General features: G+C 52.1%; 1 protein-coding gene and 1 long non-coding RNA gene across 7 annotated transcripts in view; one reads left to right on the forward strand and one right to left on the reverse strand.

Annotated features, from left to right (window-relative positions):
- The window catches only part of TSC22D3 (TSC22 domain family member 3), a 39511-nt gene extending 26788 nt beyond the window's left edge, over positions 1 to 12723 (forward strand). For 2 of the 6 annotated variants that reach the window (XM_032475848.1, XM_032475849.1), the window contains exons 3-4: positions 9965 to 10016; positions 11194 to 12723. In XM_032475848.1, coding sequence (XP_032331739.1) covers positions 9965 to 10016; positions 11194 to 11424 — 283 coding nt within the window. In that variant the 3' untranslated portion in view covers positions 11425 to 12723. Of the gene's footprint in view, positions 1 to 327; positions 333 to 4300; positions 4553 to 8791; positions 9216 to 9421; positions 9581 to 9964; positions 10017 to 11193 lie in introns of those variants that run through there. The other 4 variants (XM_032475852.1, XM_006194216.3, XM_032475850.1 and 1 more) reach the window with 4 other exon arrangements.
- LOC116662227 lies at positions 4501 to 8725 on the reverse strand. The gene is made up of 2 exons (XR_004318243.1): positions 8589 to 8725; positions 4501 to 4818 (listed from the first exon to the last, which is right to left on the reverse strand). It is a non-coding gene; the product is annotated as an uncharacterized LOC116662227 (long non-coding RNA).
- Positions 12724 to 13545: the final 822 nt, after the last annotated feature.

A 13545-nucleotide genomic window follows, 5' to 3' on the forward strand; every position in this document is an offset into this window, starting at 1 on the left:
GTGAATTCCCTTATGGCTTTCCCTTGGGAGAGGGGAGGCAGTGAGCCGCAGGGGTGCCCTCCTTGCCTGGGAGGGGCTCACAAGCAATGGGTGAGGATGGTAGGGGCAGGGGAGCGCAAGGCTTGGATCGGGGTGGGGATGGGCATGTTTGTAGAGATCCTGGCAAGGCTTTGTAGTCAGCCCCAGCAAGCTGCTGAGGGGGGATGAGTCACAGCCCTCCAGCCAACCTCGGAATGGATCCACGTTTGACCGGGCAGTGACAGCCACAGGGCTGGAGGAGAGCTGGCTTTTGTAGAAGGGAGGTAGGGCTGGTTAATTGACCAGACTGTGCTGTTAGAGAAAAATCAGCCCCTCCCAGTTCATTCTCTCCCTCTCTCCGGGTTCTTCTCCTCTCCCACCCTGTGGTGCCCACCCCCTACGCTTCCAACCTCCCAGGGCAAGAGTTCCCACCGACAGCTGTGAAGTATCATAGAAGCAGTCTGTTTCTCATAACAGAGAAGCCAAATTTGCCAAAGAGTGATTTATAAATCTGAGCAGGTTTGGGTTATCCTTCTAATAGCAGCTCTCATTCACGCTCTGATCAAGTGTTCAGGAGTGGGAGGCAAAGAGACGGCCAAACATGAGAGGGAAAGAGATGACTGAACAGATGTTGGGCTTAGAATATGCTGAACCCCATCATGGCATATCACGCAAAGTGGGTCGTGGTGACCCTGGCACTATGGGAGCTCTTTGAGTAGAGTGTGTCTTGGTCTCACCTATATATAGGCCATTGGTTCCCCAAAGCAGTTCCATGAACTGGGGCCAGATGAGCTGTGTCCACATCTCCTGAAAGTACCCTTCCCAAGCCACAGATGTATTCCACTAGATTTTCTAGGGCTGGAGCCCAGGATATCCATATTCTCAACCAGCTCCTCCAGGCAATCCTGATGTTAAGAACCTCATCTGGACCCATTTTCCCCCCAGGTTTACCTGCTGTGTGTTTAGTCATCTTCTGATGCTGATCGGTCACTCACTACTCTGTTGAAAGCAATACAACAATTTAGTTCAGACTTATTTAAGTATTTGTAACCAATAGTGGCAGGATGTGGTACTTTCCCAGGGCTTTTGGCATTGGAAGAAAAAACTTTCCTAATTCCTCAAACTGTAAAGGATTCCATTAGAACCCAAAAGTATGACTCAGGGAGTGGTGTTCGTAGGCACTGCGGTAGTCCACCCAGGCAGACAGCTTGGACTGAGAGGAATTCGTTCCCGGTGCCCTTCAAATCACACTTCTCAGGTCATCAGTCACAGCCATATATGGTATCTGTGCCAGGACTGGCTCTCCTAGAACAGTCCTCATTGTGGGTGGGTGTAGCTCAGTGGTAGAGTGCCTGCTTAGCATGCACAAGGTCCTGGGTTCAATCCCTGGTACCTCCATTAAAAAAAAAAAAAGACTTTCCTCATGAGGAGCCTGTGGGGATAATTTCTTAGGCATTCATGTGATTGTGCACAAATGGTATGTGCTTTTCTTTCTCTTTCATTTTCATGTGTAATTGACATCTTTGAAAACCATGGACCTGGCAGCACCAGCACTTCCTGCTCCTGGTGTGCATTGTGAAGCTGGTTCCCCCTATACCCAGTCGACTGCCACTTCAAGCTTCCCCCAAGACCCTGTCACCTATGACCCCTGCACAGCACACAGCCAGCTCTGGACATCAGAGAGAGCAGAGGTCATGGCAGGTGATGCTCTGGCCTGGTCTAGAGTGTCCTGCCTTGTCATCTGGCCATGTCCTATTGCCTTACTATCCCTTTGGGGTCACAGGGAAGCTGGCATCCGCTGAGAGAAGAGACAGAGACAGAGATTGAGACTGAATGATGCCCTCTGCCTACCTAGCTCTGGGAATTAGACTTTGTCAGATGCTGAAAGGGTGTTTGCATAAATATGTGTGTGTGAGTCTGTGCTTCTTTCTTCCTGATAAGGTGTGCGTATTCCTTGTCAGCATTTCCCAAACCTGGCAGGAGACCTCCCTTAACCCTCCCAGCACTCTTCTCAGCTCCCTGGCACTGTTCCCATGGCTCAGGGGTCGGGGGCTGCCCAGGGAGGAGCTTGCCTTGTTTCTCTCCTTTCTTTCTGTTCTGGGAGTAGTAGTGTGTCCCCTTCCCCTCCTGCCACTGCTCCCACCCCAGCTAGGCTATCTTATTTCCATCCGAGTTGGCGGGCGGTTGGGGGGGGGGTGTGGTTAGAGAGCCAGAGGCCCTTTGCAACTACAGGGCCCCTCCTCACAAGTCAACAGAGGATCAAGGAGCTACCTCAAGTGAGCGCGGGGTGAATAGCTCCGCTGTGAGGTAAGCGAGGGCCTCAGGCGTACAATGTGAGCGCCTTGGGAGACTCCGAATGCTTACCCATCATGGCCCAGAAGCCCCCTGGCCCTGAAGAGGCTGGCATTATTACCATTGTTTTGTTCCCCAGGGAACCTGGACCACTTCAAAGGTCATCCATTCTATAGCGGGGGGGGGGGGGCCCACAATGGAGCAAGGTGCTCCACCTCAGAGCCCCTGGCCTCTTCACAGGCCCCTTGTCTGCTGGCTCTGCTTCCCCAGCAAGATTCTCCTGGTTCTCATCTTCCAAGCATCACCAATAGTCCCAAGTCCTTCACATACCTCTCAAAGTAACCCTGGCAACTGCCAGAAAAAAATGGCTTGGAATTTTTGGCTCTTGGAACTGCTCCATACAGCAGGAGGACTGGGGAGAGACCCTGCAGTGTCTCTCTTGTCCAGAGAAGCTGGTGGAAGGCTGGTGCAGACGAACAGACACAGAGAGTTGCCATGTTCTTGCTGCTTTCTTTCCTAGCCACTGGGAGAGTACAAAGGGGCAGGATTCCCAGAAGGCGGGCCTTGAGGAGGGGGGTTATGTGCCCGCCTGAAGATGCTCACTGGTCTGGGAGGGCAATATAGAGCAAGGATAAGACCACCAAGAGCTGGCCAAAGTAAAGCCAAGAGGTTGGCAGGTAGAGGTGACCCCTCCAACCCCATGCTAAACGTAGACCCCTTCCCTTCTCACAAGGAAGGGACTGGCAACTTAGAGACCCGCAAAGACCTGTGCTTTGTTCCCTTGGTTTACAAACCCCAGGGCTTAAGGAAGGGACTTAGAATGAAGGACCTTGGCACTGTTGACCATGTCAGAGGAGCCTTAGGTCCCACAGAAACTCCAAGCTTTGTGGCTGCTGTATTATCCCCATCTAGATGGGCACAAGCCAAGGACAGGGTAGGGAGAAAAAAAACATACCCGATTCTGAGGAATGAAGTGATACCCAGGGTTGAGGCGGTGGTGTGACAACTCTCCCAAACCCCAGGCTATTCTCCCTAGCACCCCTAAGCCCTAGGCTTTTTCCTGAAGTAAACATTTCACTGAGAACTAACCAGTGGAGAGACTTCTGAGTTTGACACAGGCTCAGGATATTCTGGAAGGAAGTACAATTATTGGCTTGCACTACCAGTTTGTTTGTTTGTTTGAATTTCACTGCAGTGTGCCTTGCACTTTGAATAAGGTGTTCAGTGAACTTTGAAATGAGTTGAATTGAATTGAATTGAATGATAATGGCAACTAGTGTGGGGAGGAGGAGGGAATTCCATTTACTGCGGTAAATTGAACATTCTTTTTTTTTTTCAGGAATATCTATTTCATACTTGTAGATGGATAATGGGGATGGTGGAAAATGAGAAGAGAGCTTAGAAAAATTATGGAGGTAAATTTTCCCAGCTGCAAGGCATAAGGGGAAGGGAGACAAGCATAAATATTGACACAAGGTTCATGAAATTTAAGATCCGCTGAGCTAAACTGCATTCCTGGATAACGTTGCCAATAGTTGCAGTCTTGCTGAGACGCCAAGGACAAACTGCCTCCCCACCATAGTCAGCCATCAAAAGTTAGGGTGATGAAGACGATTTGATGAGAGCCCTTTTTGACTTCTCTGAATGAGGGTGAGTGGGGTGGAATGCCTTGTCCAAAAGGGCTTTGGTTCTGCCTGTTGTCCTAGTGTCACTGGGAGATTGTTTGTGACGCTCACATGGGACCCTGTCCGGGAGGGAGCTGAAAGGCACAATTCATTGCTCCTGCCATTATTCGGTGCCAGAGTTTGGCCCATATTGGTTGCTAGAGCCACTTTTCCAAGAGAGCACCCCTGCCTGTCCGCCACAGCTCCCCTTGGGTTCCCGCACCCCTCCCCCTCCCACCATCGCCTTCTGCATCTGTGTCTGCATCCTCCTCCCTGTTTTCCTGCCCTCCAAAGTGGGGGTTCTGGCCCTTGGCCATGCAGGCCAGTTCATGTGACCCACAGAGGACAAGGCACTTTGTCTGTCACCGTCTTTCCTTCTTGCTTCCCTTCTTCTGGACTTTGGGGATTTTCCATGAGGCCAAAGTAACGATGTAAGTGGCAGCAGCCCTCCTGTCTATAGTCTCCCACAGTGGAGTGGAACCCGAGGGGAAGAGAGAAGATAAGAGTGAAGCCAGGACACATTCACTGATGGCATTTCAGCTTCCTTATTCCCCCAGCCTCTTCAGAAAAAGGGACAAGTAAGTAATTAGAAGTCGACAGCGCTTCAGGCGGAAGGGGGCCCGCGGTGGAGGAATAAGTGGGGAGGGTTGTTTTGCAGCCGGCCCGTGAACTGTGCTCACGCTCCAGTGCTCGTATCCTTTTTGAGTCCCTTGTCCAGCTCCTAACTCAGTGTTTGCTTTGTGGTCTGTCCCGCACCTCTCGCATGGTGTCTTTTCCCGCTTCTCCTGACACAGGACTCTGTGTTTGGCTGGCCACATTGCTGCATCTTGGGGTGGAACAGTCCCTGTAGAAAATAAGGAAGACTGGCCTATAAATAGTTACCTTTGGGCTGTGTGGCACACAATGCTTCGAGTGTGACAAAAAGGGAACTGAGATATTCCCCCTGGTCGCCACCCCCAACCTACCACACCCACCCCTCGGCAGCGTGCTGAGATCCTGCCCGCCGGCTCTGTGACCCAGACTGCCCAGTCTCCAGCCCCCTGCGCCGTGGGAACCCTAAGGAGGAAGGGCTCTGGTCCTCAAGTGTCTGGCTTCTGAAGTGGACCAGACTGCTGGGAACACTGAGATGCTGCTCCCCGTCAAAGGGAACAAGTCGGCTCTCAGGGCCACCTGCCTAAAGTGGCGGAAGTTGTCCCATCCTCATCATGCCACCCTCCATCTAGCAGGGCGCCCCTGAGAGAGGGAGCGTTAGCTGTGTCTGTCTAATCACAGAATCCCACAGCTGTAGGGCTAGAACTGAGAGCCGGTTGAGGACCTGGCTCATTAGCTGGGCGCTGTGGCCACGGTGGCTGTGGTGGCTCTGAGTTCAGCCTACGGTGTAAGTCATGGGTTGGAAGAAAGGGAGTTTGGAAACATTTACACACGTTGGGGTTGCTGTGCTGTTGAATCCCTAGGCCACCGTTTCCTGCCTGGGCTCCACCTCCACAGGACACAAGAACCCCGAGAGCCTCCTGGATCAGCACTTTCCTTGGAAAAGTTAGATCAGATCATAGATACCTTATCCTGCACAAACGTCCACTCACTGCGAGGTTTGGCACAGCTATTCTGGGCAGAATTCCCCGCTGTGCCGAGGGTTAAGCAGAAAACCTTTCGGGTTCCTCCAACTTCTCCATTTCCTTCTACTATCCACCCCTTCCTCCCCTCCCCTTCTTGTTTGAAAATCTTTCTAAAGTGACATTTAGGTTGGTTATCTTCCTTTAGCAAACCCTGGGATCCCAGGATCCAGCCATTGTTACAAACAGAGACTCATAAGGCCTCAAAGTGAGCTCTCTTCACTGCTGCCTGATGAATTAGAGGTGTAAAGGGAACAAGAGATTGGTTGAGTGTGGACTGAACATGGGACATCCTTTCAAAGTCTTTTTTTTAAACTTACATCCCTGATATGAGCTTGTTTTCTTGTTGTTGGTTTCATTCTCCTAAAAGCTGAGCACAGCAGGAATAAGAAAAAAAAAGTTAATTAAGGGTGCCCGTTAGTGAGGCCCCAGGAACTGGACGTTTGACTGGACTGTGAGTATTATTGTAAGACTCCATACCTAATTTAGGACACTGTACACCCTAGGACTACATAGTACATTGGGGAATCCATCTGGTTAGATTTATAGTGCCTATTTCAGAGAGGGCTTTCTTTGAGGACTGCATAGCTGCCTTTTGAAAGGATGCAGGTGAGCAAAGCCTTCTTATAAAGCTCATTGGGACACTCTGGATAGTCTTCCACGCTGCTGGCGTCCTAGAGGCACTTCCCCTGCCCCTCACCCTTTCTTCCTCCTTACCAATTTCCTGGAGCCTTCAACCCATCCCCCAACTGCCTTGGTTCACTCATTCAACAAACCTACTCCCTGCCCCACTAGTAAGTGTGGTAAGAACCAACTTGGTCTCTAGGTCAGAAAGACCTGGGCTGGAGTCCAAGCTGTATAATTTATTAGCTGTGCCACCACCTTGGGCAAGGTAGTTTCTCAGACCCTTGGTTTCTTCATCTGTAAAATGACAGTGACATTGCCTACATCACAGGGTTTGTGACTCAACCAACACAACGTCTGGCCCGTAGCCGGAGCTCGCTTAATGGTAGCTGTTATTGTCAGTGGGTCTCACACTGAGCTTATTTCTAATTGAAGTATAATTAATGTACAATTCAAACACAGCCTTCTTAGCAAACTTCACCTCTTTTCTCTCTCCAAACTACTTGGATTTCTATGCCTCTGTCTCCATATAAGGGAGTCCCTATTGAAAGAGCCGGTTTTTCTTGTGTCTTATGCCCTGTTTTCCTGGTGGTGTTTTTTTCCCTGACAACCCAGCTTATTTATCTCTCCCTTTTTCATCATCTTCCTTGGAATCTTGGGGTGGGTAGCCATTGTGAGTTTAGGAAAGATTTACAAGCCAATGAAAGGTCAACTCAGAGGTTCTTCCTGGACCAAGAAAGCTCTGTGTGACACAGAGGGCAGATTAATATATCAGGAAATTCCAATATCAATTAAGCTCAGGATTTAAGAAGGTTTTTTTCCTCAGCTAATGTTCTTGATGAACTATAAATATAGTCTGCACTTTGTTCTGTCTGTTACACGCAGCTTAGTGTGAACACCTTGTTCAGAAAGCTTGTGACCTGAAGATAACATAATGTCCTGAGATTGGGATTGTCTCCCACCTAAACACTGGGGTGAAGCAAATCTCTGTCCTGGGATAATATAGTAGGTTCGCTTACATAGATCTGTTTATCAGCCCTTTGCAAATAGAATGGCCCTTGTGCACATATTATCACCAGGGGGATCTGATGGGAGTCTGACATCACTGTGAAAAATGTTGGTTCTTCGGTGACATAACTGCACTGGCAGCCTGGAGAAAATTAAGGCCTTCAGACTGGGCTTAACTGGGGCCTTGGCCAGGGTATTGGTGCCAGGCACCTGGTTAGGAGAAATATCCTGAAGCAAATAATAATTACCTTCTTTGCTGATAAGAGGCCCCAGTACTTTTCCAATAGCGTGATTGCACTAGGGTATTTCTTTGGACCACAGCCTGAATCACAAACTGATTCATGAGTACTGGCCCTAACTTCATCCAAACCATTTTATATGTGGTGGAACCCAGTGTTCTCCGTATGGCCCTGAATTGGTGTAAATAATACTCCCAGTTGCATCACCTGTCCCTTGTTCCGTCTAGGTTGCTCCATCTGGCTGCAATTCTGCTTATGTCCACCAGGTGGCCTCACTTAGGAAAGAGCAGGATAAAAGGACCTCAAGCTTTTTTTTTTTTTTTTTTTTTTAAAGCTTGAGGCTAAAAGGAAGGAAAATATATATTTGGATGGAAATATATGTAACTCTTAGTAGGCAACAATCACCTCATTTCCCTTGTGACTTGGACTCTGTGAAGTACTCCATAACTCTGTATGGCTAGATCCACCGCCAGGCGGGTGTTCTCCTGGATGGTGTGTATATAGCCTTGGTTTGTAGTTTTGTTGTCATTTGCTGTTTATAGGAAAGTAACAAAATCTTGTTTTTAAAAATAAGGACATAAGATTCCGGATGATGTATTCTGCATTGCAGAATAGGTTGTTGAGACCAAAGAGAAAGGGGCTGGAATCTTGTGGACATTGCAGTGCCCACTTCCCTACTGTCTCTTCCCCACCTCCCTCTGTCACCCTGTTGGCCCCTAGCTGCTCCCATGTACAAGCTCCCCAACTCATCCGAGTTCCTGGACGCTCTCTCCTCCTTCCATGCACACTGGCATGTACAAATTAACTGGTCCATGCATGTCACCGATCTGTGCATGTGTCAGTACACAGACAGCTACATCTGTAGGAAGAGGTGAGTAGATAGGTGCTGGGGATGGGGGCAAGCTAAGTGGGCAAGCTGGCTGGGTGAGGGGGCATGCAGGTGACAAAGTATGTGTGCAGGAGAGAGGCTGAGAAGGCAGGTGGTAGGAAGGAGTGAGGCTCCTGATGGCGAGGGTGGGTGTCCAGGGAGGGCGGCATGTGACAGCATGGCGAACGCATGGGAGTATGCTGGCTGACATCTGAAGAGGAGCTTTTCAAACGGGCGCTGCCCTCTACTGAATGCTTCCTACCTCCTGCTGTGGCGTTGGTACTTCTCCTTTCTCCAAGAAATCAGCTCCAGTTTGGTTTTTACCGATCTCCAGAGCCCTCTTTGGAGATGCCAGTTGGCATAGGAAAGTGCTGAACTGTTTACAGTCCCAGCCTAAGGTTCAGGGAGGGGATGTGGTTTAACTGGGCCACAAAGCCCGGTACAGGACTCATTTGCATGGCCCCTGACGCCATGTGACGCAGCCGGCTCCTCCTATATAAAGAAGAAGGAGCCGAAATATCTCCGAGTCTGGGTTGGACCGGCGGCTGTGGAGTTTGTGACACACTAGGTGACACCCCTCGAGTCACTTCCCTTCAACTCTGGAACGCCCGCCCGGCTTGGGGTCCGCTCGGCAGCCTTCGCCCCCCTCCTAGCCCCAGGGCCCGACGCGCAGAGCCCAGCCCGGTGGAGCGCGCCAGCAGCCGGCGGCCGCCCAGCCCGCCCAGCCCAGCCCGCAGCCCGGCCAGAGCTCCCCGGCAGACCGAGCCATGAACACCGAAATGTATCAGACCCCCATGGAGGTGGCGGTCTATCAGCTGCACAATTTCAACATCTCCTTCTTCTCTTCCCTGCTTGGAGGGGATGTGGTTTCCGTTAAGCTGGATAACAGGTAACCACCGGCCACAGCAGCCGAGCCCGGGCGCCGGCGGGGGCTGGGCTGCGAGCGGGATCTCCGAGCGAGCCGTGCGCCGCCGGTCCCCGTTCCCCGCGGTGCAGCATCCTGGGAAGGGGCGGGGGTAGGGGACGCAGGGAGGGGAGGGGGGGTCACCGCCGCGCTGGGATCCGCCGTCGGAGCGTCCCTGCGGCCGCTGCGCCGTAAGAACGAGCTGCCGCAGCCCGAGGCGGAGGCAGCCAGAGGCAGAGGGGCGGCGGGGCCGGGTTGGGCGGGGGGCTGGCCGCGCGCCGTGCGCCTCTGGGGGAGCAGGCCGGAAGCTTCCGAGCCAAGAAGGAATTCCTAGCTAGCTTCGGAGCCCGGTAGGTTTGCCCGGGATCTTCTGGGCTGGCGCCGGAATGGGCCGGCGGCGGGGGACTCCCTGGGCCGCGCGCCCCCATTGTTTGTCGCTGAGCAGGCCACGCTGGCCCGTGCGCCCCGGGACCCGCGCGCTGCTCCACGCGGAGCTCTGGGCGGCGGCGGCCGCCGCGGCGGCTGTGGCGGCGGCGAGGAGCCAGCCTGGGTGGGGAGGTGCAGCTTCCTGCAGGGGCCAGAGAGGGACCTGAGGACAAAGTGCCGGGAACTCTGAGCCCATGAGGCGGGAGAGAGGGAGAGCTGGGGCAGATGGAGGACTTTGGCCACAGCTGCCAGGTACTCAGAGTGGAACCAAGTGGGTAACGCGGTCGCTTTGCTTTTTGTCTTGGCAGTGCCTCCGGAGCCAGCGTGGTGGCCATAGACAACAAGATCGAGCAGGCCATGGTGAGTGGCATCACCGCGTCATTCCCATCCCCAGACCTGGCTTTTGCTTCTGTAGCTCAGGGTAGGAGTGAGCGGGTGGGTGCAAAAGCCTTTAGCCAAGAGCGGGAGGAAGCAGACAGCCTGCTTCTATCCCTTTAGAGGCCTTTAAGTGGAGTCCCGTCAGAATGACACCTTTTAGGACATTTCCAGTCCACCCTTGCTGAGCCCTCTCCTTTCCTCCTCCCTCTCCCATCCCGGGGCTTTGCAGCAACCTCTGCCCCCGCCCCCACCCCGCTCCCGGCCTGGCCAGTGGCAGGGCAGGGAGCTCAGACACTTGCAAACCTCTGTCTGCATCCCGCAGTTGGCAGGGGCCAGAGCTCATTGGATGCAACCGCACTGCAGTGCCTCTGCAGAGCCTGGGCTGGGGTCAGGAGTTGGGAGGAAACAGGAAACAAAGCACCCCACCCCTTCTCCCTCTCCTTACCAGGTAGAGGTCATACTCCACCAAACAGCTAAAATGGCTGCAGGGGTTGGAGCATCCAGCAGTTAGCAACCACTTTATTGTGTCCTGGAGCCTAATGACATAGTTCCCTGCCCCCAGTGCAGTCATCCGAATTCGGAGAAGATGCAGCCATCCTGTACCTTCCCCCAGGGCTAGTGTCCTGTCCTGCCAGGCGGCAGGACAGCTGCAACTCAGTATGCTGGGTCATGTGGAGAGGAGGAGACTCCAAAATAGCCCATTAAATTCTCTCAGTGAAGATGTGTAAAGCAGACAAACAGTATGGGGTGCATTGCAGGTGTGCCCTGGGATCTAGGCCAGCAGCAGGACCTTATGTGGAAACGAGGATATAGCAAACCACCGCCAAGCAGCAGAAGTCTCACCCAAAAGGCTTTGAAAGTGGCCAGCTTTGAATGTCATTAGAAATTCACAAAGGGAAATCCTATGTAGTTTGCAGCTGGGCTCCTGACTCAGACATGGCCCTGATCATACAGCTCTTCTGAAGCGAGGTTTTAAGTGTTTCAGAGAAAGGGGTAGAAGGACCAGGGCCATGGAGCCAGCGTGCTGACGGGCTACTGAGAGAAAACTGGAGGTCGGCTGCATGGGGGACAGCACCGGCACCCTGAGGGCCAGGGGAAGGTGCTGCAGAGGGCCTGAGGTGGGTGACAGATGTCTTTGTGGTGACCTCTCCTGGGACAGGATCTGGTGAAGAATCATCTGATGTATGCTGTGAGAGAGGAGGTGGAGATCCTGAAGGAGCAGATCCGGGAGCTGGTGGAGAAGAACTCCCAGCTGGAGCGTGAGAACACTCTCTTGAAGACCCTGGCGAGCCCAGAGCAGCTGGAGAAGTTCCAGTCCCGTCTGAGCCCCGAGGAGCCAGCTCCCGAAACCCCAGAAGCACCCGAGGCCCCAGGTGGTTCTGCGGTGTAAGTGGCTCTGTCCTCAGGGTGGGCAGAGCCACTAAACTTGTTCTACCTAGTTCTTTCCAGTTTGTTTTTGGCTCCCCAAGCGTCATCTCACGTGGAGAACTTTACACCTAGCATAGCTGGTGCCAAGAGATGTCCCAAGGACATGGCCACCTGGGTCCACTCCAGTGACAGACCCCTGACAAAGAGCAGGTCTCTGGAAGCTGAGTTGCATGGGGCCTCGTCACCCCAAGCCAGTGAGCCTCTAACGCCACAGCGCCCTGGGGGCTCCCAGGGCCTGGGCAACTTAGCTGCAACTGGCAAAGGAGAAGAGTAGTTTCAGTCGGGCCACCAGTTTGCTCCAGAAAGTATAAGGGGTCTGTTTTTTCATTTCCATGGACATCTTCAAGAGCTTCACCTGACAACGACTGTTCCTATGAAGAAGCCACTTGTGTGTTAAGCAGAGGCAGCCTCTCTCTTCTCCCCTGCCTGGCCAAGGCAGGGAGGGCCACAGTTGGGAGAGATTGAGCCAAGTCAGCCTTCTGTCGGTTAATATGGTGTAATGCATGGCTTTGTGCACAGCCCAGTGTGGGATTACGGCTTTGGGATGACCGCTTACAAAGTTCTGTTTGGTTAGTATTGGCATAGTTTTTCTATATAGCCATACATGCGTATATATACCCATAGGGTTAGATCTGTAACTTAGTGTAGCGATGTATTCATATACACATACACCTACGTGTTGAAGGGCCTAACCAGCTTTGGGAGTATTGACAGGTCCCTTATCTCTTAAGGCTAATTCCTTGACTGTGTTCAGTTACCAAGTTGATCCAGTTTGTCCTCTAGATTAAGTAAAACTAAAGAGTAAAGGCAGGGAGGAGGCCAGCCTCTGAATGCCTTGCTGCTGCAACCCTTGCCCCATCTGTCCCCTGAAGACGTGTGAGGTCCTCTTTTGAATGCCAAACCCACCATTCACTGGTGCTGACTACATAGAATGGGGTTGAAAGAAGATCAGTTGGGCCTTCACATTGTCATTCAGAAACTTTTTTTTATAAAATATTTGTGGAAAACTTTCAAGTGAACAGAACACTTAGCTTGCTGGAGTCCTCTTGTGGACCAGGGATGGACAACGGAATGGCTTTGACCCGACAGTGCCTGGGTGATGTGCTCAGGGAGCTTGTCTCGAAGGAGTTCTGTGGCAGTGAACACTTTCCACTTTCTGACACCTTATCCTGATGTCATGTCTCCAGGATTTGGATTTTGATTTTTCAAATGTAGCTTGAAATTTCAATAAACTTTGCTCTTTTTTTTTTCTAAAAATAAACCTGGCGTCTGACTGCTTTTAAATCGGAGTGGGTGGTAGGGGCCCCTCCTGTGGTCAGAGGCGCCATTTCTCTGACTCACCGTCTGTTCCTGAACACCCCTGTGAGTGGCAGGCCTGACCTACAGCCGCCATCTTGCATAACCATCACAATATGCCTATTGTATGGGTGAGGAGGCTGAGACTCAGCCAGTTTAAGTCACTTGCCCAAAGTCACACAGCTGTTATGGCGAATTGGGACTCAACCCTCCATCCAGCCCGCTCTGCCCTGCTCCTACTTTCACATAACAGCTTCAGAGTGAGTGGCAAGGTGAATACTAACACACAACTTCGGCTTGAGGGGTGATTTGGGAGGAAGGGTACTCCCAAGAAGGCCTGAAAGAAGAGGTCAGGAGATTCATGTAAGGGAGCAAGAAGTGAGGAATCAAATAAACACAAGCAGGGCTCTTCCCTCTTCAAAATCATCACCCGGATTACTCAGTGTGTTCTCCTTAATCCCAATCCACAGGAGACCTCTGACATTGGCAAAGGAGCTAAGAGGGCCCCTAGTGAGGAAAGGACACAGAATGTATGTGGTAGTCCAAACCCCAGCCCTCTCCCCCAAAGAAAGATGCTCTCAAGCCCTCCTGTTCCACTTGTCACTGTTGAAATGTCACTCACAAAACCACCAGCCTCATGGGCAGGGCCAAGTCTAAGGATCCTGACTCCACTTCCTCCTCTGCTTGTCTTTGGGGGTCATCCTCACCCATCATCCTTTGCCCAGCCCCATGTCTCTGGCATCTGGAGTCTGGCCATTTCTCTGAGTCACTGTTTCCCCCACCATGC

Source organism: Camelus ferus, chromosome X, assembly GCF_009834535.1.
Source record: "Camelus ferus isolate YT-003-E chromosome X, BCGSAC_Cfer_1.0, whole genome shotgun sequence".
Classification (NCBI taxonomy): domain Eukaryota; kingdom Metazoa; phylum Chordata; class Mammalia; order Artiodactyla; family Camelidae; genus Camelus; species Camelus ferus.